The 25,791-nt window shown below is 42.6% G+C and overlaps 1 protein-coding gene across 1 annotated transcript in view; it reads right to left on the bottom strand.

Annotated features, from left to right (window-relative positions):
- LOC119434841 (centrosome-associated protein 350-like) overlaps nucleotides 1-24,311 on the bottom strand; it is a gene marked incomplete at its 3' end in the record, with an annotated part of 41,798 nt that extends 17,487 nt beyond the window's left edge. The window contains exons 1-4 of the mRNA XM_037701895.2: nucleotides 24,033-24,311; nucleotides 16,731-16,972; nucleotides 8,855-8,937; nucleotides 630-696 (exon numbers count right to left, since the gene is read on the bottom strand). Coding sequence (XP_037557823.2) covers nucleotides 630-696; nucleotides 8,855-8,937; nucleotides 16,731-16,972; nucleotides 24,033-24,178 — 538 coding nt within the window. The remainder of the gene's footprint in view (nucleotides 1-629; nucleotides 697-8,854; nucleotides 8,938-16,730; nucleotides 16,973-24,032) is intronic.
- Nucleotides 24,312-25,791: the final 1,480 nt, after the last annotated feature.

Below are 25,791 nucleotides of genomic sequence, written 5' to 3'. Positions count from 1 at the left end.
CAGTTTTTGGAACTGTTTCTCAGACAAAATGAAATCTAAATCAGCTGGAAGATGGAAATACAACATCAATAAAGTGATGCCACTGCTTCCACTGCTTGGATGTGACAAACTGAAAAATGGATGGCTTCAACTTTAGTGAACAATCATACAGAAAAAAAAAAAAAGATAATGTAGCATGCTAACCTAAGCAAATCTTTTAGCATTAATTTAAAACAAGATGTGGAAACTGAGCTAATGTGAATGAATTTTGAAGGGTCAGAGAGCTATATTTGTATTTAAATAAAGCAAGTTTGTACTTCTCACTCAAAGTATGTATCTTGCACTATACTTGGAACCAAGCTACAACTTTACCTCCTTTTTTCCCTAATGCACAAGACTCAAAAACCAAGCTTTTCACTCATAGAAAAAAGTGGATCTGAGCCCTTATGTGATATTTTGTCAGCTGGACTGAATTATTGTCTAAATTCTTTCAATCAATTATTTACCCACCCCCAATGAACTCATTTACACAACTGCCTTTGAAGCAATGCACAGTAGATAATGCATGAAAACAATCTTTAAAAATTTACACGTGTACAATATTTTTTACAAACTAAACTAAAAATTTTTTACCGACCAGTGATTCTTACCTGGAAAAGTGCTACTGCTCTCAAATGTAGAAATATAGCTGTTGACTAGTGATGACTTCTGTTCAACCTGCACCAGTAAGAAGTGCAGGCAAGAATGCAGTTGAACAAATGGTGGCTCAGAGAAAGACTTGTTATAGCTTGTTCATTTCACAGAGGCATGCCTGTGAACAATTACCTTATTTCTCAGGTGCACCAGAATGCACTAGGTAATCTATATCTAGCATGACATAACCATGAATTTCCTCAGATTGTTGGGCCAATAAATCTGCAAACATTTTCTTAAAAGTTCTGACAATGTCAAAAGTGACACAATAAAAAAAAGATCACATAAACTATATATAGAAGGTTGCTTCTGCGACAGCATTGACTGGCTATAATGCAAAGGTTGAAACCAGCGAATTCCTGGCTGTCAAGGGCAAATGTCACAGAACAATGTATCAAGCCAAGTTCACCGACTCCCAGTAAGCATGACCTAGCCTAGTGCTTGTCATTCAAATACATGCTTATGGGGTAAAAGAGTGGTGAGGTGAGGTGAAATGAACTTTATTTAGAAATGAACTTCATTTTAAAAGAATGGTGATATGCGTGAATACTCAGGTGCTTAGGGTGCATAAAAAGAACTGCATGTATGTATGTGCAGATCAAGTAAAAAAAAAAAAAGCATAAGTGTCCCATTTCCTTTTTGACATTAAAGAGTGTGTTATGCCTCCTTACTCACACTCCTTTAATATTACCTGTGTGCATCTGCTTCAAAAGCTAGAATTATCAAGTGAGGACTGCACTAGCAGAATCTAAGAAATTTGCAGCTTGAATGATGTGATTGATTCAAGAGAGTTTGGAGAATATTCTGAAGCCGCTAAAGCATCCCTTTGGAGAAGAAAATCAAGCTTTTCCAAGCAGTCAACAGGCAAGCATTTTTGCAAATATTTAGTCTAGATACAGCAGTACTGCTATGTTCTTCAATTAGAATCGGTATATACACACGTACATGCATGTCTCCGATATCCCAGAGGATGACTTCCGCTTCTTTCCCTTCATTTTCCTGTGCACAGCCCTGATATTGTTCAGATCAGTGACCAAAGACTGCCTTACATATGCACACTTTTGCAATACAGTTCATATGGCGTTTTTCAAGCTGGCTTTCCTCAATGCTTTAGTTGTGATGTCTGAATGGATAAGCAATCTGAAGCTTATGCTTGAAGACAGGGATAGCACATGCGAGGCTAATTATAGAGGAATGTTTTCCACTATGTGAAAGAACACTCATGATGCTGCCCACAATTTTGATAAAAACTAGGCATTAGGAATTTACAAGTATTTCCAATCAAATACTGTCAACTTCTATTAATTCGACCCAGAAGGGACCGACAAAATTGGTCGAATTAAACAACAGGCAGAAAAAAACACCAAAACACACCACTGATTCATTTGGCAGTATTTGCCCTAATTTTAATATGTCCCCGAATCGCTTTCTGTGGGGGTAAAGTAGAAAACTATAATGACCAGCCAAGTTCAAACTATCCAAGTGAAGGTTAACGCTGTCAGACGTCAATGAATTCTGTTGACTGAAAACTTACTTTCACCGCATTTTTTGCATATTTAGAATCAAAAAGCATACAGCTGCTAATTAGATTCAGAATTTTCATTTCTTTAGCGAGTTTTGTCAAGTTTACAGAACATGGACTCCATGTGAAAACTCACTACAAGAACATTCCTTATGAGAACATCAACTATTTTATGTCTAGCAAGCTTTAAAAGCACCCATCAAGGCACTTGAAAATTAATTATGTCTGATGCAACACACTGTGAAAAACAATGAAAGGAGCACACCGACTACACACAACTAAATACTCGCCCCGAGCAAGTACACACAACCACTCGTGTTACTAAGATATTTTGAACCCGTTATTCCAACTTGTAACACAATTCCAATCAGAACAGTTTCAAGATGCATGCTCCACATTACGAGTACCATTACATTCATCAACCTATTGCTGCTGATGCAGTTTCTTGGTGTACACAATTGTGTACACAGCGTCCTAAAGGGTTAATTTCAGGAGTGAAAAAACAAAAGTTTGGTCCCATAGAAATGTACAGTTGCTGGCCAGGACCTTTAACCCCAGAAAATCCAGAAACTCAGAAAATCGAATTATCAGAGTTAAATTAACAGAAGTCTACTGTAGTGAACTTAATAAAACCCGGCATTTCAGAGCCAGCTCTGCTCCTTTCTCGGGGGTTAATGACAAATGGTGGAGGGGCGCAGCTTTTTAAAAGTCTTTCATATAGGGGGAGGGAGATGGACAGAGGGTTTCACTACGGATGGTAACTTCTTTTGTGTTCTTGACCAATGGGGATGACAAAGGGGGCCAAAGAGAGGTGCATGGACCGGGGTGTGGCACCATCGGAACTGGAGACGAGAGGCTATTGCTGTGCCATGGAGTGCTTTTTTCTCCTTTCGTGGTGGCGCATAGGCAAGGGACATATACAGTGGGGAGGTTGCCCTTCAAGAGGTTTATGTTGTTTAGCGTGTTCTGAATATACCATTACTCTAGCACTAATAGCCTCTTTCAGGGGTTTGTCTCTGTCTAGGATTTGAGTTTCACAAAAAGCAATTTTGTGGTTGGCATCTTTTGAATGTTCAGTGATGACAATGCATACTCAAGAGAAGGTAGTGATGTCGTTCTTGTATTTCTCGATTCATTCATTTAGATTGTTTTCTCAATGCAAGTTTCTGGACAGTTGGCAAAGTGACCTTGTAAATGAAGCCTTGAGCTTTCTCTCTTGGTGGATAGTCTTTTGGTTTCAGAAGGGGGCTATTCAAAGTGTTTGCCGGCTTATGCGCAAAGTTGAGGCCTTTATACACCTGGTATAGGTTACAATATGCACTATGAAAAAGGTGTGCACTCTTGGGGCTTATCTTGTCCCCAAACAATAATGCTCATCCATCTTGTGTGCCTTTAATTTCTGTAACACTGTACACCAGGTGCTTCCAAGTAGAGAAGGTACTTCCAGATCAAGCACGCAAATTATCAGCAAAGTAGCGAGCGCAGAGTTTTCAAGAAAGGAAACACAAGCAAGACATATAACGATTACTGTTTGGGAACAAGATATGCCCCAAAGGGTGTTTACTTTTTTTAGAGTGTACAGCATGTTGAAGAGATTAAAAAAGATTTTTAAACACAGTGGAGGAGAGACAACAAGGTAACTTCTTTGACAACACTTTTTTAGCAGAAAGTGACATTAAGAAGTAACTATTTGCAAATACTTGAAAATAGTTGCCTACAGCAAGTCTACCTGGAACTTACTACAGTCGAATCCCCCTACAACGAATGCCGCTACAACGAAATTTCCGCCACAAAGAAGATTTTCGGATTCCCCGTCAGCTGCCCATAGAAAGTAATACAAAAAAAGTCCCTTCATAACGAAGGCGTTTTATTCGGTATTTCCGCTTCAACGAACTTTTCGAGAACGAAACTGTGACTGAATTGAAATTGAAACTGCCGAGTAGTCAAATTAGAAGGCCCTTCCAAAGCTGTGACGATCGTATGTCTGCTTGAACGAGGTTTTCGCGAACGAAATCAAATTCAAAGTACCGGTTTAAGCCACTGCAATCCATAGCCACGCGTGATCACCACGCGCCTGCGCGACACTGCAGGGGATCACCACAATCACTGCCGTTTTTTGTGGTGTGTGTCCGGGTGAAATGGCTACGCCAACGAAGAAGCGTAAACTTCTCTCTCTCGAGGAGAAGGCACATACGATCGCCGAGGCAGAAAGCAAAAGGGAAAATCTCGCAGTTTCGCCCGCAAGGCGAAGCATCGGTTGCGATAGCAAGTTAGTAGACAGCTATACGAACTAAAGATAGTAGTTTTCTTGTAAACATTCGCTAACTAAAATTACCGGGCACGGTGTCACACGCACACAGATAAACATGAACAGATCTCGCTCGATGACCGCGGAAACTCCGTGTCAACACGCTGGAGTGAGACGCGGCAATAACAGCGACCTCCGTGCCGTCACTCGCTTCACCGCGAACTCAACGTCGAAAGCACAGCGCACACGACTCTACCGGCACTAGTTGCACTTTGCCCCCATCGCAGATCGCTTTGAAGATGAGCCACGCGCGGGCGCTCACTTTGTGCACGTCGCAAATTGCTTTCAAGATAGTGGCCGCGCCGCAGCCGCTGTTGTCAACAGGATGCTAACGTCTCGTCATTTGGGAAAATGACTATCTGCTAGACACACCGACTCCGGCGACTGCTTTGAAAGCAATGGTTCATTTTCGCCTCATCAGAAAAGTTATCCGTACCCACGACAATGCGATGGCTCTTTTAACGGACTCAGACTCGCGTAACGCCTTTGCTTGCCGTGAAGCGTAAGAAATCCAGGCTGACCGACTTCGGGAAATAAAACTTCCGGTAAGCGCAAGTTGCCAAGCTTGCCGACTTTGTCATAAATATGCAGTGAAATTGCGATAATCCGCCTCATTGCGAAGGTGCGTGTGCCGCAAAATGAGTGTTTCGCGACCAGCCGGGCACGCGCGTTGGATTAGGCGTCAGCCGCAATGTACGAAAAATGCTGTAACAGCGGCGCAAAATGCATTCTCTCGTGAAGTTGACACTTTATCGACTGCCTTTGGTACCTCTCAACCTTTGCTCCCCCACCGCCATCGCGAAGATTTCCCTTACGATGGTTTCGGTTTCGTTCGCGGCTTTGCCGTTTGGCGTACGTACCGTATTTACTCAATTCTAAGCACCCCCTCGTTTTCGTGATCGCGATGCCCAAAGTGAGGGGGGCTGCTTAGATTCGAAAAATCTCCGTGACGTTCGGCTACGCGCGGCGCGCGGGCGTCACGAGTCCGCACGGCTCTGCAGTCCGACTGTGCAGTGAGATCGCGCTGCGGACGCCGTGCCACCTCGGGAGTGCGATGGCTCCGGCTACGCGCGGCTCGCGGGCGTCATGAGGCGGCTTGGCTACGCGCTCTTATAGGCGGGTGCTTAGATTCGCATGCAAACTTTTCCCCCAATTTTATTCGCGAAAATAGAGGGGGGGGGGGGGTGCTTAGTATCGCGAAAATACGGTATATACATACCAATTTGCGTCAACGAAGTTCCGCCACAACAAAATTTTTCGTGTGTCCCGTGAATTTCGTTGTAGCGGGACTCGACTGTAATTACCATTTTGACTTACACGAAAAAAAAGCTTTGTGAATTCAGCCACGCAGTCTGAAAAATCAGTCACTGACTGCATCTATACACTGGAACTCTGTTGATACGTTCCTTGCTTTTGCGTTTTCCCGGCTACTACGTTTTCGTAGTCCCGACCTAATTCCCATTGACTCCCATATATTATGTTCCCCTTTGATATGTCCCCATTAAGTAATGTTCCTGCATGTTACTTTGCGTTTGAACGTGCCGGTCACGTAAATTTAGCGGTGCAGCCAGCCATTACATTGCAACAAGCGACAGGCACGTTACAACAAGCAACTGATATATGGCGACCGAAGTTGCAGACGCCCAACGCTGCACAAGCATATAGGGAGAAAACATGCACAGAGCATTTGGCAAAGCACACGAAGAAGTGTGCATCAGTTAAAACCTACCCGTAACCAGGCACACTGGGCCAGATCAGCCAAGCGCAGGGCTACATTTCTTTTGGGAGCGCCAAAGGTCTCATATGCATTGCATAATTACCAGTTCTCTCTAGCCGGCTTCGCCGCAATAAAGCCGTGTTATGCGGTGAAGCATTCGCAAAATATGGCAGTGAAGCAGATCAAGAGTTAAAAGGGACCACTGTCACAGAACATCGTACATAATTATACACACGCACACGTGCCTGTCCCAGGTCACAGTACAAGTGCCGAGACATCTAATAACTGCACTGGCAGTCATTCAGAGCTGTTTCTGACATTGCCATGGCGATTTACAACCTCCCTCAAAGTTACGTTTTCTTAGGTGTTACATCCTTTGTTTGCAAACAACGTCTAAAAATGGACATTCTACAATAAAATCGTAAAAGCTGACAGGTATGTAAATGGATGCACCAAGAACCTAGGGTGGCTTTATTTACAAATTACACATGACCTAAGACAGCTAATTAAAGATAGTGAAACTAAGCCAAGGTAGGCTTGCGAACAGCGAGGATGTAGTAATGAAAAGATGGCGGCAGGGATGGCGGTGCCAGCTCATGCGTTCCTGCTTTATTTCCCCTTCTATGACGGCGTCCGCCATCTTGTGTGGGTCAAATGAGATATGTGGCGAAGCGCACTTGAAGAATTTCCCATATCTCCTATTCCTATAATTTATTGGTTTCACTATTGCAAATACAAGGTCTGTTAGAAAAGTATCCGACCTTTGGCTGAAGAAAAAAAACCTGGCATAACTGGAGCGTTGGAAACCTAATCACCCTCAAAGTAGTCTCGTTGGGACTCCACACACTTCTCCCAGCAGTGCTGCCATTGTTGGAAGCATTCCGAGAAGGCCCTCTTTCGGAATGGAGTTTAGCTCGGCGGTCATTGCAGCCATAGTGTCCTCTCTTGTCCGAAATCACGCTCTTTTCAACGGCCTCTTAATTTTGGGAAACAGCCAGAAGTCGCAGGGGGCCATATCAGGACAGTAAGGAGCCTGTTGAACTACAGGAGTCTGGTTTTTCACCCAAAAAATCTGAATCAAGTGTGAGGAATGTGCAGGAGCATTGCCGTGATGGATGCGCCAATTTCCTGTTGACCACAACTCCGGTCTCTTGCGCCGCACCGCATCACGTAGGCAACGGACGACATGCCTTTAGTACTCTTAGGCGATTGTTTGACCCTGTGGTGCGTACTCGTAGTGTACCACACCGCGGGAGTCAAAGAAAGCAGTCAGCATCACTTTGACGTTGCTGCACACTTGGCGGGCCTTCTTTGGTCTTGGTGACGTGGAATGCTTCCACAGTGATGACTGGGATTTGGTTTCCGGGTTGTACCCATACACCCAAGACTCGTCACCAGCGATTATGGTGTTCATGAAGTCGGGGTCACTGTTTGTGGAATCCAGCATTTCCTGTGAGACTTCAACACGAAGTTGCTTTTGCTCCACCGTCAGCAGCTTCAGCACGAATTTCGCCGGAACTCTCTTCATGGCCAAATCTTCGGTCATAATGGAATGTGGAGAAAAAGTGCCGATGTCCACCTCTTCCACAATTTCTCGGATAGTCACACGACGGTCCCGCATCACCACAGCGTTCACTTCGGCAATGACCTGGTCATTTTGGCATGTTGATGGCCGACCAGAGCATGGCTCGCTCTCCACCGATGTGGGGCCGTCCTTAAACCGGTTGTACCACTCCTTAATCTGTGTGCTGCTCATAGCATCGTCACCGAAAGCCGTCTGAATCTTCTGAATGGTTTCCACTTGGCTGTCGTCCAGTTTCTGGCAAAATTTGATGCAGTAGCGCTGCTCCAGTTGCTCTGTCATTTTTCATGCAATAAAAAAACCGATGAGAGCACTGCGCACTGCCTCACTCAAACACTGCGTCCCAGCGACTGATGCTATCGGCAGGCAGGAAAAAATTTGCGCATGCGCACGAAGGTTCAAGGTCGGCTGATGCAAGCGCCCTTGTTTTATATCCATCAGGTGCTCGCAAAAAAATTTTTTTTTTTAAATAACGTCGGATACTTTTCTAACAGACCTCGTAGTTCAGATAAGTACTGCTACCAAGTATATTATTCATTATCATGACCACTAAGATTACCATTCAAATAAGATTCCCATTAAATTAAGATACAGATAAGCTTCAAAATTAAGTTTTTGCATCATCCTTCAGAACAATAAAAAGTTGAGAGTTTCAAAGACTTTCAGAACTTATTAACAAGCACAGAAAAATACTGTGCATGCTAAAATAAACCACATGGCAACCTTGTTGGTAGACAATAAGCAACTGCAGTCTAGACCACTTTTAGCAATCCAATCAGCAATAAAAAAAACGCAGTTGTGGTAGAAGATAGCTTCATATCAATATTGTTGCCGTAATAATGAACTAAAGAAGGGTAGAAATACGGCCTTCTTGGTACGACATACTGCAAGTAAGCGCAAGAAAAAAACAGGTAGAGACGCTGGGTACAAAACAGGTGTTAATAATAGGCCTTCTTCGCAAAAAAAAGTGCCAATAGTGTGTAACATGATTTGCCCCCACTTCTGTACTCATTACTTGCAACTCATGGTATATGCACATTGAAGGGCAAACACCTTGCTTGGAATCTCTTCAGGTTGGGATGACTCCTTAGACTGGTCACTGAGTTGGTCACTGAGCAATGATGCCTCACGATTTTCTGAAAAACGTATCCAAAAGAAGAAAAAAATTAACACATGTCTATACTGACGCAAAGTTTTTGTTCATTTGAATGCAAATGGACAACAAGTACAGTGGAACCTCGTTGATACAATCCTGCGTAGCATGTTTTTTTCCCCCCTGATAATACGATTTAGTTCGATAATACGTTGGATGATATGATTTTCGGATGATACGCTTTATTTCCCGGTTTCCGTGAAGATCGTATCAACAAGATTCCACTGTATACCAGCCACTACCTTCACATGATGCCGAATAACCATAGGAAAACATGCGGTTGAAAATACTTTCATACTGAAATCATGGTACATTCAATAGACAAAATAGCATAAATTATTTAAAAAGCTGACTCTCCACTGTGTATGTTCAAGACATGTGCTCCACAAGAACAAGAAGAGCTGATGTGCGACAACAGGAGGCCTGACAACACCAGTGCCGATATGTCAGTGTGATGTCACGGACTTGAAAGTATTTTCGCGTATTTTGGTCGTTTCAGATCAGCAATGAAAGTTATTGAAACTTGCAAAGTTCAGTCTTTGGCTCTTTTAGAACACAATGCAGTCAATCGAGCAGACACCGTCAAAATCGGATGTCATGGCGAGCTAGTGTGGAAAGTTCAATGCAGCGCTGCAGGTCTTTTGTTTTTATGTTTTTCTGGCTTTTAGTTAATCCCAAACATTTTTATATTGTTTTTTAATAAAACCCAGTTTTGGCTCAAGACAGTGCTCAGTTCATGATTAACTCAATCAGACAGCTAGCCCTGACAAAATATTTAGCTTGCAGTAACTAACTTTTGATGTTAAGAAGTCCATGAAGTGATATAAGAAGCCACGGTCAAGATCCTACCAGGTGTTTTGTGATTAGACACAGCATCACAGTAATTAAGGAATAATTTTTTTGCAACACATCACTTGTGGCAGTGAATGCTAGAATCTATCCAACAATGATTGGTTGCCTAATTAAACAATATCACTAATTACATTTAAATTAAACACATTAGGGGGCACAATGGAATTACAGAATTGAAGTCATGTAGTAATGCAAATAGCCTATTAGCAAGAAAATTTATTTATAGCAACAATGCTGAAATATGTACATTAAATATGTACATTAAATCTGAAATATGTACAGAAATATGTACATTAAATGTGAATCAAAACACATTGGTGTTCAAGTTATCTCTAAGGCCAGTGTGATCATTAAATCCATAACACTGATGTGTTTGATCCAAGCCACTTTGGAGCACCTTCTGGAGCAGCTAAACCTTCACTTGGGAGCAGTTACCAGCCACACATTTTCGTATACAAATATTTAGTCTAACTAGAGCAGTACTGCCATGTTCTCCAATGAGAATCTGCATATGCACACACATCCATATGCTTGTCTAGAATATACCAGACGTTGAAATTCACTTATTGGTCTTCATTCTCCTGTGAATAGCCCCTAGTTTCTTCAATCCCATGGCCCCAGGTCTCCTAAAGTAAAAATCAGTTTCCCAATACAATTTACATAAGTATGTTTTTCAAGGAGGATTTGCCCATGCTTTAGTGCTCAAGACAAGATGCAAGCATTGCTTCGGTACTGGTAGTGCATGCTACGTAAATTTCCAAGGCATTCTTTTTACTATCGGAAACAATCCTCCCAATGTTTGCGCTTTCAGTACAAGCTAGGTGTTGCAGGAGTGTGGGGAAGTCTGCCTGTTGTGCTTATCCGTCGGTTAGTGAACAGAATCTTTGGACTCATGCATGATTCCTTGCGATTCATAGAATGCAGAACAAAATAATGAATTGTTTGGACCTTTATGTTCGAAACCTACTCTATGAATATGACGGTTGCGGTAATGGAAGGCTCCAGGTTGAATTTGACAAGTTCTTTAACATGCATTTCATCAAAGTACACGAGCGTTCTTGCGTTTCACACATACTGGGACCCACTTGCCGCAGCCAAGATTCGATACCGCAAACAGGGTGTCAACACGAAATGTTTTTCGTTCTGGTTTTAGTTTCTTTCCACTGATAAAAGTTCCGTTCCGGTTCTGTTCCGGAACGAAAAAAAAAAAAAAATGATCCGTAACGGTTCATAACAGTAGTGGTTCACATGCATAAATTTTTGAAGCAAAGTAACAATAAAAGTTATTTTTCTCAATATGTGAATTCTGAATTCTGAGATCATGCTCAGTGCCTTGACTCAAGGCACTGAGCATGATCTCAGAAGCAGTATGTCATTGAGTGTATCGCTGTAATTCGAGACCACTGTTGCGGTAAATTGAAGTTAAACGATTACAAACAAAGGATAAAACTTCGGTAACAAAGCGTTGTACCTGTAGAAAACAAATGATAAGCTCTTAGCGCGCAAATCCTGGGTTTTCTACGATGCCGATCTGCTAGTCCGCCTAGCAGCAGGCTATCGCTCGCACTATGCTTGCCTGAGATATGCGCCAATGCGGACCCCTGAGATACGCCTTTAATTCTGACACTGCCTGACGTCGGTTGTTTCGGACTGCTGACTTTCCCCTTGAACCGAAAACTGATCAAAAATATTTCGGTTTCACTCCGAAACAAAATAATGCAGAATGTTTCAGTTACGTTTTCGTTCCGGTCAAAAATATCGTTTTGTTTCGTTTTTCAGTTTTGTTTTCGTTCCGGTCAGACACACTGACCACAAGTATCAGAATTCCACAGACACTATGCAACTGTGGCAGGTTGAATTCCTGAGGAAGAATTTCGTCTTCTGTGTAACAATTAAATTAAACATACTATGTGCAATGTTCCTGATCAGAATTTTGCACAGATATAAACACGCATTTGTTGAGAAAAACCCAAACAAATGGCACATTACATATGCATATAATTCAGTGAAGCCTCAAGTATGTTTTAAAAACCTGTAATTGTATTTTTTTTTTCTTCTTTTCTCTATTTTGATAACATTTAAAAGACAACTTGTTCCTCAACTTGGTAAAGTATTCTTGCAGAATGGTTTGCTTATTGCATACTCAGTCTACAAATCTTGAAGTAAAAGGAATAGTAGTTTGAACTGCCCGTATTCTCCTGGCCCCATTATTCCATGGCATAAACATTTGTTAATTTGGAAATATTTGGCTGCGCCTGTAATAAGGGGTAGCTGCAAATAGCAAAGGTGCAAGAGAATACCCCACCTATAATTCAGCCAAAACTCCACTTATTCGAAAAACAATAAAAAAATGTTGATTCTTTTCATTTGTCTTATTTTGCAGTGTGCATGAAGCCAAGTCATGAAGTACTCACGCCAGGCAACGGGCGTCTATAGTTCGTTTCGATTCAATGCAAGGTGACTGTGTCGCCATTTATAAGCAAAGTAAAAGTCACTTCGATTCCTACCCACATGCTCGTGCAAAACTCGCTGATTATCACAGTACTTGACTACATTGCTGGCCATAGATGTGCTCACTTAGGAAAATCACCCATTGCTTATCACAGCGCACCCATGGCCGCTTCTGTTCCTGTGCAATTTTGTGGGAGTTCACCCAACATGGCCGCGAATGTTTATCATTTGCATGCATTGAATAAAACTACCCCTTTCACATGAGTTTTGTGGAAAATACAAACCAACTTCTTCCCGAAATAAAAGCTTGTCAATACAGAATACATATGCCCTTTGTCTTAGGCTTGCACAGTGAACACAACAGTCGGCGCATTCTAAAGTAAAACTTGAGGTGTTCTTTAATGACAAATCGAGCAAATCATTGTGAGCATTTGAAACTTTTGTGGAAGCTTTCGCGTTTTCGCCTGCTGCAAGCCGTTTGTATACATAAGGAAATGTTCCACACGCGCCCTCGCTTCGAGAGGTGAACAGTAATGCAGTTTGCGACAGAGCACATGTCATGATGCTGGCCTCGCCTTTTGCGAGACATGGTATTGAGGCATATAACTTCATAGCCGAGCTATCTATGCGATTGCGACAGGCAACAGTATCTTTCAGCTGCGGCACGAATGGTAATTAGACTTACGACTATGGTAAGCTGCATTCCCCAAGCAGCAACAACTGTGGTTTTGCTTGCTCATCACAATGCAGCCCCTTTATGCACACAGTAAGAACTGTTCAGTCTGCTAGTTATCACGATCAGCCTAATCCAATAATGTCCACTGTTCAGTACATAGTTACTGGCCTTTAGAAATATAACTCCGGAGTACTTGCCTGTCAGCTCTCTCTCACAACACTAAAAATTGCACTACAGTTACGAGAGAGAGACTGAATAATAGATTTTGAGAGCCTGCAGTCTTGTATTTTCTGAAAAGACTGCTGAAACGATGTCTTGGAGCAGGCTCGGCGCAAACTATGCAATTTTTTGCCAATATGTAGCAGGATGTAGCAGGTTTCACCTCTTGGCACTGGTGGAGCAGCGATCACATCACTGCCATCAGTAATTGTGCAAGTAATGTGTCGGCAAGAAGCTATCTTTATCTCTGCTGTGTTTAATAATTCATTAAAATCTTTCCTAATATGCCTGGTACATTTGTAATGTAGTGGTATAACAACTAAAGAATTTCTTTAATAAGAACTTAGTTCGAATATAGTTGATACTGCAAGTGTTTGAGTGTAAATGTTGTTCTGTGCACTTGAGGGTAAAATGAACAAACGTGGGGAAAGCGACTTCCACCAATCAACATACAAAAGTGTTAGTTTGACAAGGACAGCCTGTCGTTACAGCAGGTTCGATAGTTGGGCAAGTCTATAAAGTAACATACTTATTATCATTATTATTTGATTTGAAAACCTATGGCAAAGACTCGCTGCCCAGGTGGTGCTGCAAAAGCGCCACTAAACAGCGCCCCTATGACGAGTTCCTTGGTTTCGAGTAGTGGGAAAGGTGGCCGTATGCTCCTGAAAGCTCAGGAGCTCTATGGAGCCAACACTTTCACTTTTGCTGCCGTTTGGATTTCGGCGAATTTCAGGCGTGCAAGAATTCTTCAGGCCAAGCACTCTTCGAAAAGGCAGGAAGCTGTTCAATGCCTAGTATGTTTACGACGTGCATGAGATCGCAGGGGGGACTATTTCGGCACGCCGCCACTCGCAAGTTCAGCGAATGTCATACGACATTGAAATACAGGAATGGTCTATGAGGCATGTTCGCGCGATTAGCGACAATGAATGGACAAAAAGATTGCTCTTAAGAAACCCAAAATTATCTGCCATTAACGATGAAACGGAATCATGAAATATCCAACAACGACCGCTGCGCGCGGCCGTGGGTCTATGCCGTTTCTGCAGCACAGTCAATCGCACAAGCACTTTTGCAGCATGCACGGCAGTTATGCATAATTTCCAACAGTTGTGTTCACAAAATTCTTCAAATTGTATATGTGCGCAGTGGCAGTTTCCAAATTCCCATGCTGACAGCCGTGGTTTTGCAATCTGCCCCGTATTGGCTGCGCGCTTCGAAAATACTTTGGGTTGGTATTCGCTGGCCTTGACGGAGCCCTTTGTTAACCTTGCCTGGTTAACCTCATTAATTCGTTCGGGAAGCTCGGCAGGTGAACGAGCCGCATTACTTACCTTACATGTATAGGTTGTAAATACCTCACATGTATACCTAGCAGACAACGTTTCTCTTGCGTATTTCACATGTTGAACAGCACGTATCCAGCACTCCGATCGTCCACTTGGTACGTCTTTCCGGGGAACCAATAGAACCCCATCAGGATTACAACCCTCACGTTCATGACAATTTACCAAGTAACAATAACAGCGGCTACTGCGCTTCGGAACCGCGTGTTGCTCAGCATAATCGTCAGGTTCCCCTGCTTTTGATGCCGTTTGTCGAAACAGAGAGCGTTTGTTTTCCATATGCGACGATGCAGGCGGCAGCGCACAAGGTCGTGCGTACGTTTCAAGCACTTTTCGAGTCTGAAAACTACTGAAAGAATTCAATACAACACACAAAGCGAGCAAGACCTCTGTAACTCAAGGAACGCCGTCCATCTTAACCTACCCAGCCAACTTCGTTGCACGCCACCAGGCAACGCCACAGTACTTTCAAAACTCCAGCGCGTTAGCCCCATACACAGGAAAGGGAAACCAAACATACTTCATTGCAGCACGAAAAAACACATCTGCCTGTGACTCATCTACGTCTGCATTTTTTGGCACTGCAACAAAGTAAATAAGCCTCTTATTAGATTGCTTCGCATAAAATATCCCGAAAACAGAAACCTCGGTGCATTACATAGTAGTACATTATTACATATCTGGAAAGATGTAAAATGAAAACACAAAAATTTTTTTTAATGTAAAACAATAATTTTAAAAAATCAGACCAACATACCCCCAGCTGCTTAAACCAAGCACTTTAACATTACCAAGACAATAGAAAGAAGTGGCCATTGTTAGGCTTCGGAGAATTTGGAGTTGAGGACTAACTTTACAAACACCAGTACTGCTGTACATCATTTACACTTTGTTGCTAGGGGAAAGTGAGAGGAAGTATAAATTCATAGTGCTACTCATTACTATCATTAGAACAAATTAAGACTACAATGAATTCTACAGTAAGCATGTGGCCTTTGATTCAAATAGCAATGACATTTTTTACATTAAGGAATTGACAAAGCCAAAAAGTCCACAAGAACGTGCCTCCTTGAACATCTCATAAAAATAACTACAGTAGAACCTCATTGATACGATCTTGTTACGTACGATTTCCTGGCGCCAATGTTCGCGATCGAGAACAAAAAAAATGACCCAATAGAGTTACGCTTATTTTTTACGGGTTCGAATGTTCCCAAAAAAACATGATTTTTCGGCACCAAGTTTCAGCACATTGCCAAACTGCGATCGTACGATACGTTTACCGGCCGCTAAATCCCATGCAAACAAGAAATTGCACGAGGCACGCGCAATCGAGAACAGTATATAGCCGCCCGCCACGGCAGCTTTACCATAATACTCGCCCGCCCGTCTCACATGAAAACGCCGGTGCGCACTCAGTTTATATTAACGGCACCAGCAAATCACCTCCAGGTCATCGCACGCCTCATTCACAGCTATCGCTGCCAACCCTATTGCGATAAGCATCTTCACCTATTTTTTTTTTTTTAGAGCACGTGGTATGTAACGCCGTTGATAACGTACTGCGTGCTTTTAGTAGGCGATAATCCAAACGTGCCGCCGTTCCTTGCTGCAGGCAGCGCGATGTGAGCATCACGTTTGGCTTCGGCGACATCCGGCGTCGCCCACCAGCTCGATTTCTAGTTTTGCCTCGGCATCAAGATTAAGGTCCACAATTGTTACTCATTTTTTTCTCTCTCTCTCTCACACACACACACACACACACAAAAAAAAGAACACTTTTCTAAAGTCCATTATGAGTCCATTAGGAAAGCATATTGATTTTCCCAATTTCCCACAAGGCATTAAAATTACATTGTGATGATTCCTCACATTATGCTAGCACCAGTGTAGCAGCTAGCGCTCGTCTTTCCTTTCCTCTTGCCTCTCACTGTTGTCTTTTATTTCAAGTTTTGCGCTACTAAGTATGATGTTTAGTTAACTAGTGCCCGAGTTCACTAGCATGGAAATGGAAGATTGGTCCCTCATATCTCCCATCTCCCAATAAAATGTACTCCTCAAACAGACATCCAATGTACATGCAGTACATCAAGCATTCTGGCAGGGCCTTTTGAAACATAGCTCCATTCTGCAATTTACACAAACTGTAACTATATCACACTAAATAAGAGAAGTGAAACAAGTATGACCAGCAAGTAGTTTCAGCTTGCAACTACTAATCTCACTTACCGCTAATGCCACTTGAGTGCATGCCACTGGCAGAACCATCAGGAACTCCAGAAGCATTGTACATTGGAACAGAAGTCTCAGTTGATACTGAAGCATGACTAGTAGCTCCACGACTCTGTGTAAGACAGCGGCTCTGAAGAGCTTTCAGTTCTATCCGTTTCTGGTGCAGCCTGATCAGAATACCTCGTTGCCTCTTGCGCAGTGCTGGCAGCTTTTCTTCAGAGCCTTTTTCCCGACAGTTTCTGCAAGAATAATCAATAAAACACTGCACATTGTTTGAAAAGATTAGCGAGCGTTACATAAGAACACATGATCGTGATCGTGCAATGGCACAGAAAAATAAAGCCGTGAACAAAAAAGAACCACCTGCGAGCCACATGGTGCGAGCATGGTACGGAGATGCGAAGCCATTGTGACAGTAGCGGCGGAAAAAACAGCCTGTTTGTCTATGGGTCAGGGCTCCTGTTTATGCCTGGTGCTCCTGAACCTACGGCTCAACGTCTAAAGCTGGTGTACGTTTGTGGGGAGCCCAGCAGAGCACAGACCACAGCCTCTATGCTCTGGCTTTTCTTCCTGGCCTACATTCCTGCCCCGTCTTGACATGTCGCCTCGCCACATGGTTCCGGCTAGAGTACTTCAGCAGCAGCCCACTCGACGCCTGCACCATTCCGGGCATAAACTTCTCCGACACTCCACACCGAACCATGGTGATATGTGAACTTCGATGATTTGCTTAGGTAGTTTGCTGACTAATGATTGAATCTATATCTAGAGGTGTTCCTAATTCATATTTTGTTCAAGTTATATGTCTTTGAAGTCTTATAAAGCGTGTTTGTGTGTGTGTGACAGAGAGCATACGCTTCACATTTTCTTTTCTAAATCTGTTTGTATTGAACAAGTTCAAGAACCTACTATGACGAAAATATCTACACCATGACAGAGATAAAAACCCCAGGGGCAAACGATGCTTGCACGCAGCTTGACGTGACCCATAGCTCCAGAAAAGGCGACATTACCATACAGCAAATAAAAACACTTAAATGGCATGATGAAAATTTCACACATCAACATGACATGGGTATCAGTAGAGACAAGAACAATCATAAATACCGGTAGTAAACATTGCAAGACTCATACACGGTGTAATGACAAAGCGATACAGAAATTGTACAAAAAAATTGACTCATTTGCTTTGATATACAATTAAACCTCAATATACCAACTTCAATATAACAAAATTCTCGATATAACAAAGTATTTAGCTTTTTATAACTTCTTGTTCATAGAACACCATATATTTAGAACATCAATACAACAAAGTGCGTTTATAAATGATTTCAATATAACAAAATTTCACTGCCGCCGTAAAGAAATACCAAGACCATAAATGGAAACTGCCACAGACACAGATGGTGAAGTGGTTAAATTACAAGCGGCTGCTTGTGAACACACCTCATAAATCACACACCACACGGCCAAGAGCAACCGTATAAAGCCCAAGTGCAATAAGATCCTACTGCACCCCACACGCTGCAAACTTTGGGTGTGAATGAAAGCAAGGAAGGGCCTTCAAGCCACCATCCTGAGAAGGATGGCGGCTTAATCAGCGCTGTGTTCTCACGCAAGCAAAGTGAAAGGGGGGAAGGCAGGGGAGTGAGCTCTCGGTAATGTGATGAAGTGAGTGCGAGGGGGGGTGGGGGGAGGGAATGGGGGCCAGATTGGTACGTATCTCCTTGTCTAGCGTGGTCATGGCTGCAACCGGCTGCGCGCATATGCAGCCCGGGCACACAGATTTAGAACTAATCTGCCCCATGTGCAAACAGAGGGGGTGACGAAATGATGTGGCGTCATGTGCGCTGTCTTCCCTCGCGTTTAGTGCTGCAGGTTGCGTATTCTCGAGTTTCAGAGACATGTTGAAGTGAGAGGCGGGACAAAGCATTCGCTCCCCACTGCCGGTGCTCCTCATGATAACCTTGTGCCACTGCAGGCGACACCATAAGCCACAGAGGCAGAGTAAACATGAAAGTGCAACTGGCTTCACTTCGTACCGCCGATGTGAAGACATTGACGACATGACATGAAACCGTATCTTTCAACGCTAACTCTCAAATTCAACAAAATGAATTTTTTTCTCATTCAAATTTGTTTTTACAGATTAGCTGATAATTCGGAAAATATTGTGGCCGCTGCCATGTAAGAAAAAGCCATCAGCGACTGTACTTATTTGCATAAAAGGCCGAATCTCAATATAATGAAATGTTAATGTATAAAGCAAATTGCTGACTTTATCGACTTTGTTATATCGATGTTTAACTGTGTATTAAAAAGTAATGTTGGAAGTTTTGTTCAACACAGTGGTGCCTGTGCCCCACAGGTTTCAGTGGGGCACAGGCAACACTCATTCTCATTTCAGGCAACATATTCTGGCATATTCGACACGCCATTCTGAGACTGAACCATCAGCTTCAGTAAAGCTGCATAGGCTCTCGTTCAACACGCTCAGCTTGCCGTTTCAGAACTTCATAATGCTTGATTTTTCAGCTTGATGTTTTAGAAGTATCACAAGATAATGTTTGGTTTCCTTGGCTCCGATGATTTTGGTTTTATGAAAGACAGATAAAAATGTTTTTGGAAGGACTTGTCATCCACCCAAGTGTAGCATGAAGCTAACAAAGGAAACCCATACGGGTTTCTGAGAAAGAAAGCTTCGCATTTGAAGAAAAATTCGACCTGGTCTGGGGATCGAACCCGGGACCAACACCGTTCTGGGACGGTCACTCTGCCATCTGAGCTTCTCAGAAACCTTAGCAGTTGAAAAAAAAAAAAAAAAATTAAACTTTTTTTTTTCTTAGCCATTTGTAAGCATCTGAGCCAGTCCTGTGCTCATTCGTTGTATGTATGTTTGTTGTAAAATGGGCCTACTGTGCAAGCTTCAGTAGAATGCAGTGCCATATCTGTCTCTTTATTGGCATCGTTTATGTTACGAATAGAGTAGCCGTCCTTGGTTCGATCTCCGAACCAGGACAAATTTTTCTTTAACTGCAAAGCTTTCGTTGAAAAAAAAAAAAAAAAAAAGAACCATATCGGTTTCCTTTGTAACTTCGTGCTACACTCTGGTGGATGACAATTTTCACTTTCATGACCCTTCTGCCACCTTCGAGGCTCCCACAGAAATGATTTGCCAATGATGCTTTTTGTTCTAATTATATCCCCTTTCACAAATTAACTCTTCGAAAAAATATTCACAGTACTTTCAGAGCCCAATTCCATTTGTGCATGCATTGTGAGCAATGGTAAACATATAAACAGGCAGCAATTAGGGTGTAGCATACGCAAAGGTGAGTCCCCTTGTCGACATCACCAGAACACTACTTGTAGTCTTGTCATCAGTCGTGCACAAGGCCAGACTTCGACTAGATCTTGGTTGCCACGGTACCAAGTTTAAAGGGACACTAAAGGCAAATATTTCAACATGGACTGTTAAAATATGATATCAGAAACCTCGAAACGCTTGTTTTGTGCCAAGAAAATACTTATTTTAAGAGAAAATTGCGTTTGAAGCATCCGCATACCTCTAACGCAATTCAAATCGCGCACCCAAGCGAGGAGTGGTGACGTCTTGGCCATATCGTGACGTTGTACCACCGGTGAGCGACCGCAGACGGCGCTATGGCTTTTTTTGCAGAAAGCGCAAACGCGCGGCCAGAAACATAGCCAAGACAGAGCCGACGGCAGTGTGAAAGCGGAAGTATGGTGGCTAGCCACCATAGCGGAAGGTAAAGCGCGCGCCAAATACTGAACACGGTGATCGTCGACGCTCACCAACTAGTTGACGACCCTGACGACACATTGGCTCACGATGCTGGGCTCGATTTTAGTGATTTAAGCTCCGATGTGCGTGACATGCTGCAGAGAGCTCGCGCTGCCGGCTCGCGCTGCCAGCGTCGTTGCCTACTATGACAGCAGCCTCGACACCGGCTCTTCGAGCGCGAAAGCAGCGAGGACTCCTGCAATGCGACGTCGGGCGACGAAGCTGGTCACTGTCTAGACGTGCCGTAGTGCCTCTCAAGCTGCTAGCAAATTCAAGTGAGAGTTTAGCGAGCCAGCAACACCAGCGCAGTCATGGAGGAAGGGCAAGCTTTTCCTATATGAGCGCAGTACTACGCGCTAACAAAACTTCTGAAACTCGAAAGCGAGCGCGGCGATGAGTCGTGCGAAAACAAAACCTTTTGACCGCCTGCGTCATTATCAAGTGTAACACTAAAAAGGTACTTTTTTCTAAGAATCTAATAGAAGTAGACAAGTAGCATTTTCTTCTATCTTATAGTCTAACGAAACAATCTTTTTAATACGAGTGGTTGAGTACTAGTGACTTTTTTTTTTTGAGGAGTGCCTTCGTCATCGGGTAAGTACCGGAATGTTCCTGGGGAGTCTCTTATGTCCTGCATTTACCTCAATTTCTCGATTACTAAAGCTATGTTCGCGATTATATTGACGCCTTAGAGGTTCTAGAGCATTGCTCTATCACATTAGCTTGACTTTTTATTTGACTTTAGTGTCCCATTAAGATTCACTAACTAGGGCAGCAAAGCTCCCCATAAAATAACATAGTATAAATGGCACAATCATAAAGTCAGTGGTACTCCAACAAAAAAGTATGCTAAATTCAAGCTTTAGAAATGACATGGGCAGCATTTCACGTTGCAGTTTCCAAATCTTGCAACCAAGCTCACTATGCTGCATTTTCACTGCCACAGAAATGACCAAGCCAGCAATGAGGCTCGGTTTCTACTGCAAATGAGCATAGTTTTAAAAAATGAGGGCATATTACTAAGCTCATCCGTTAGCTTGCTGAGAACAGGGAATTTTGTGAGTAGGCTGAGTTACTGATGTGTTGTGCAATGATGCGAAACATGCATCAGACTATGTATCAGACAAATACAGAATGCCCGGCTATAATGAAATGTCGAGCAGATATTACCACAGTGAAGTGCAAGACTGAGCAAAAGTTTATTCAATATTCCGTGCTGGTGCTTTTGTGAATTTATTTTCCCTCCTCTTCCTCAATTTGCTCTCATTGGACTGCGCCAAATAATTTTTGCGATATATGCACTGTCCAAAAGGAAAGTTAGCAATTGTGTGGAACCTTTTCAGGTGTGAATAACTAAAAAAATGCATTCCTGCTGCCTCAAGATGTAAATTACAGATGTTTCTTGATGCGGTTAGAATTTTTCGGGAACTTCACCTAGTTTGCAGTATGTACGTTTGTATCTAACCTCTTTCAAGCCAACTTGGGTCACTGGGTATGCGTCACTGGGTGTGTGCTGCTCTTTGATGAACCTTTTTCACTCCAACTTCGGGTAGGGGGTATGCATCATTGGGTATGCGCCGCTTTTCAATGAACCTCTGACACCAACTTGGGGCACTGGGCATGTGCCACTGGGTACGTGCTGCTCTTCAATGACAAAAATATATATATATATATATTTAAAAAATTTTCCGGTGCTGGGCAGAATCGAACCTGCGTAATATATTTTCAGACAATCTTGCCTGGAAATAGCATGTCTAGAGCGAAGCATGAGAGAGGAGCCCAACTGACGAGTTTCGATGGTGGTAATACGATGTGTCGCTACATTGGTTCCATGCTAATCACATTAACGTTGGCAGTCATCCCGAGATGGTTTCTGGCAGAATTTTTATTATATGAATTTTGGATGTCACCAATATATATTATGCAACCTCACAATATTCGCATCATTGAGATCCTACGATACTTCGAAATTTCATTTCACAAATGCTGTTACTGGATAGGAACTGTGACGCTGAGAACACAATCACACAGTTGACATGCTTTCAAAAATCCGGCATGTACAGCAGACAGACAGACAATCCAAATGAGGATTGTCAAGGATAAAGAACATAATTTTTCAGTAACAAAAACAAAGCAATTTTCAAATCATATCTCTTAGCATGTAGCATGTTTGAGTAAGGTATTAAAAAGATGTCGGCCTGCTAGAGCAGCTGTTGAGCAATTTGTACCAAATCCAGATTTCTGTGAGGACATAACCCTATGTAAATTACTATGTGAAACTCACGCAATACCATCCCCTCCTGTTCGTGCATATAAAGCCCAATAGTGGACTTTTTCCTCTGATACATACATAAATACATACATACATACATACATACATATATACATACATTATAGTGAACTTTTTTTTTTCACCAAAATTTATGTGTACATCTGGGTAATATGGAGCCCACTGTACATAATATGCAAAATTTAAGTATTCTTTTAGAGTGTCGTGTAAATTTCCCCACCATTGGTAGAGTAGAACCCTGATATTTATGACAAGTGAAACAGTGCCAAAATTTTGATTTGGTTAGAAATACTGCTTCAACCCTTTCCATGCTGTGCTATGGTTCTGAATTCTGACCAAAGAGAGCCGAGCCCCCCCCCCCCTAAATTACATTTAAAAACTTTGGTTGCCAACATGTTTTACCTCTTCAGAAATGATAAATTAGCTTCTGCTTGTGCTGTCCCATGAATTGTGCTGCCACCTACCAAAAGCCCGACTACGCACCCAGACAAAGCTAAGCTCATCCATGGCATTGCTAGAAATTCAAAATACCACTGACAAGCTGAGCTCATCTTTAACAGTTTCAACCAGAAACCCATGGACCAGACCAGCTCATCCAAGGCATGGAAGGGGCTAATACTGAAAACCAAGCAAGAGGTGTAGCCCATCAAAAAACAGCATTAACGTATGAACCTTGGTAGTTTACCTAGCATGAATTTTTTTTTGTTAACCCATGCAGGTGCATTCAGGTGCTGCAGGAATGTGCCAATTGAAAATTACAGCTATTGATAGCAAAGAACTGAACATTGCTGATAACAATGCCATCACTCATCTGAGGAGAGCTGCTCCTGTAGCTCACTTGGTAAAGCACCAGATGCAACACTGATACAGGTTCCAATGAACGTGTGTGCATTACTTTCCTCCTATATTTCTTTCTTTACATGAAATACAAATATGCAAACAAATCAATACCTGCCTTCTACTAAAACACTTCATTTTCCCTATACTTTCCTCATTTTCAATGACTGCTAGCATCTTAAAGTACCTTCATAGAGTTTTTTTTTTTTTTAAGTAGGCAGAAAACAAAATCCATCGGGTTGATGTATGTGTTTATTACAAGTGAAGATGTATTATATAAGGAGTTGCTACAATGGTGCCATGCTACACGACATTTCTCTGCCCGCAACTGTCTAGTGTGATGTCATAAGCAGCGCAGCCTCACCTTTTGAGAACCTCAATCCAAGTGAGCTCTGCTCGTGCACGCTCAATAAGGTCGCGCTCCTGAAGGCGCAGCAGTGCCAGAGGTGGCTGACCCCCTCCCTCGATCTCTTCTTTACTGGATGACTTTCCACCGAGTGGGTGCTCCATCAATGAGCCATAACTGCACAAATCCCGATCCAGCAGGACTGTTTCACTCAGGGAGCTCTGGCTCCATGCCTGTTGTGGATTGGAGGCACCGGCAGAGTCCTAATACCAAATAGAGCAGTTCCTAGAAATTAGTCCTCTCAGGTGGGGCAGCCTTCCTGTTAAGTTAGCAGTGATGATTACGTGAAAATTGCAACACTGTCTTTCGACTTCACTATTCATAGTCCAAATAAAAAAGCTATTCAGTCCACTTACAACATGCCAACTTTATAACATAGCATAATTTGACAATCTAATCTTAATACCAAATGCTCTTCCACAAACTGTGCTACTAGGACTCTTTGTTACGATACCAATGAAGAAACAGATATGGCACTGCATTTTACCTGAAGATTGCACAGTAGGCATACTTTAGTAGCAGTACTACATGAAACCAATGACCACAGGACTGGCCCATATGGTTAGAAATGGTTAAGAAAAAAAAAAGGACAAAAGCATCACTCCTATATAGCACAAGCACTTCACTTGGTTGCAGCACCATGCAACATGTACTATGCACAACAGTAGAACAGTAACAAATGTAAAGTAAATGAGCAATTACATATGGCCATTTGTGATTAGGGTAGGATACCCTAGACTATTCCGCAGCTTCAAAGCCTCAAACAAGCCATCTCAAGCGCAATTCTAAGCTGTGTCATTACTTATACATCACATGTGTTAATAACAATGTTTTAGCATGCTATTAGGGACTTTTGAAAGGAAGTAATAAACATAGTAACCTAAAAGCTACAATAATCAGAAAGCAACATTAAAGCCCAATGGGACAATAAGACAAACCAAGCTCTGATGGCCCATGAGCATATGTGCTGATTACTTTATAGTTACCACGAGACAGCAGTGCAAAAATGGGTGGTCATATAACATTATCACCCCAGAGTTTGACACATTTGCTAACACGTTCATATGACAAATATGTACTTTATTCATGCAACAGGTAACAGCACTGCCATAATTCCATGATCAAACAGACCTAAACAACACTAGAAATATTGCTTTTTGCCACAGCTGCTATATGTGCACAGAGACTGTCATAGCCATTTTATTTACTACAATAATGCAACGAACTTGGCCCATGGTGCTGCGAGCCTTCGGTAATATTGGTGGCAGATGCACAAGTATTCAGTGCTTCCACGTGCTCGGCACTTTTGCATTGACAAAATTTAAGATGCAAGTCATCATCACCATCATCAGCCTATATTTATGTCCACTGCAGGACGAAGGCCTCTCCTTGCAATCTCCAATTACCCCTGTCTTGCGCTATCTGATTCCAACTTGCGCCTGCAAATTTCCTAACTTCATCACCCCACCTAGTTTTCTGCCCGTCCTCGACTGCGCTTCCCTTCTCTTGGTATCCATTCTTTAACTCTAGGGCGCGATCTTGTACGCGTTCCGTTCCATCGAGCCGCACACGATTGGTCAATTTGAACGTCGCGGTTGAAATTGGCCAATCGTGTGCGGCTCGATGGAATGGAACACCTCCGTTCCATTTTGGAACGCGTACAAGATCGCGCCCCTAATGATCCTCCGGATATGCATCCTAACGCATTACATGACCT

This window comes from Dermacentor silvarum, unplaced genomic scaffold (assembly GCF_013339745.2).
Source record: "Dermacentor silvarum isolate Dsil-2018 unplaced genomic scaffold, BIME_Dsil_1.4 Seq268, whole genome shotgun sequence".
Lineage (NCBI taxonomy): Eukaryota > Metazoa > Arthropoda > Arachnida > Ixodida > Ixodidae > Dermacentor > Dermacentor silvarum.
This window is presented reverse-complemented; position numbering and strand designations above follow the sequence as displayed.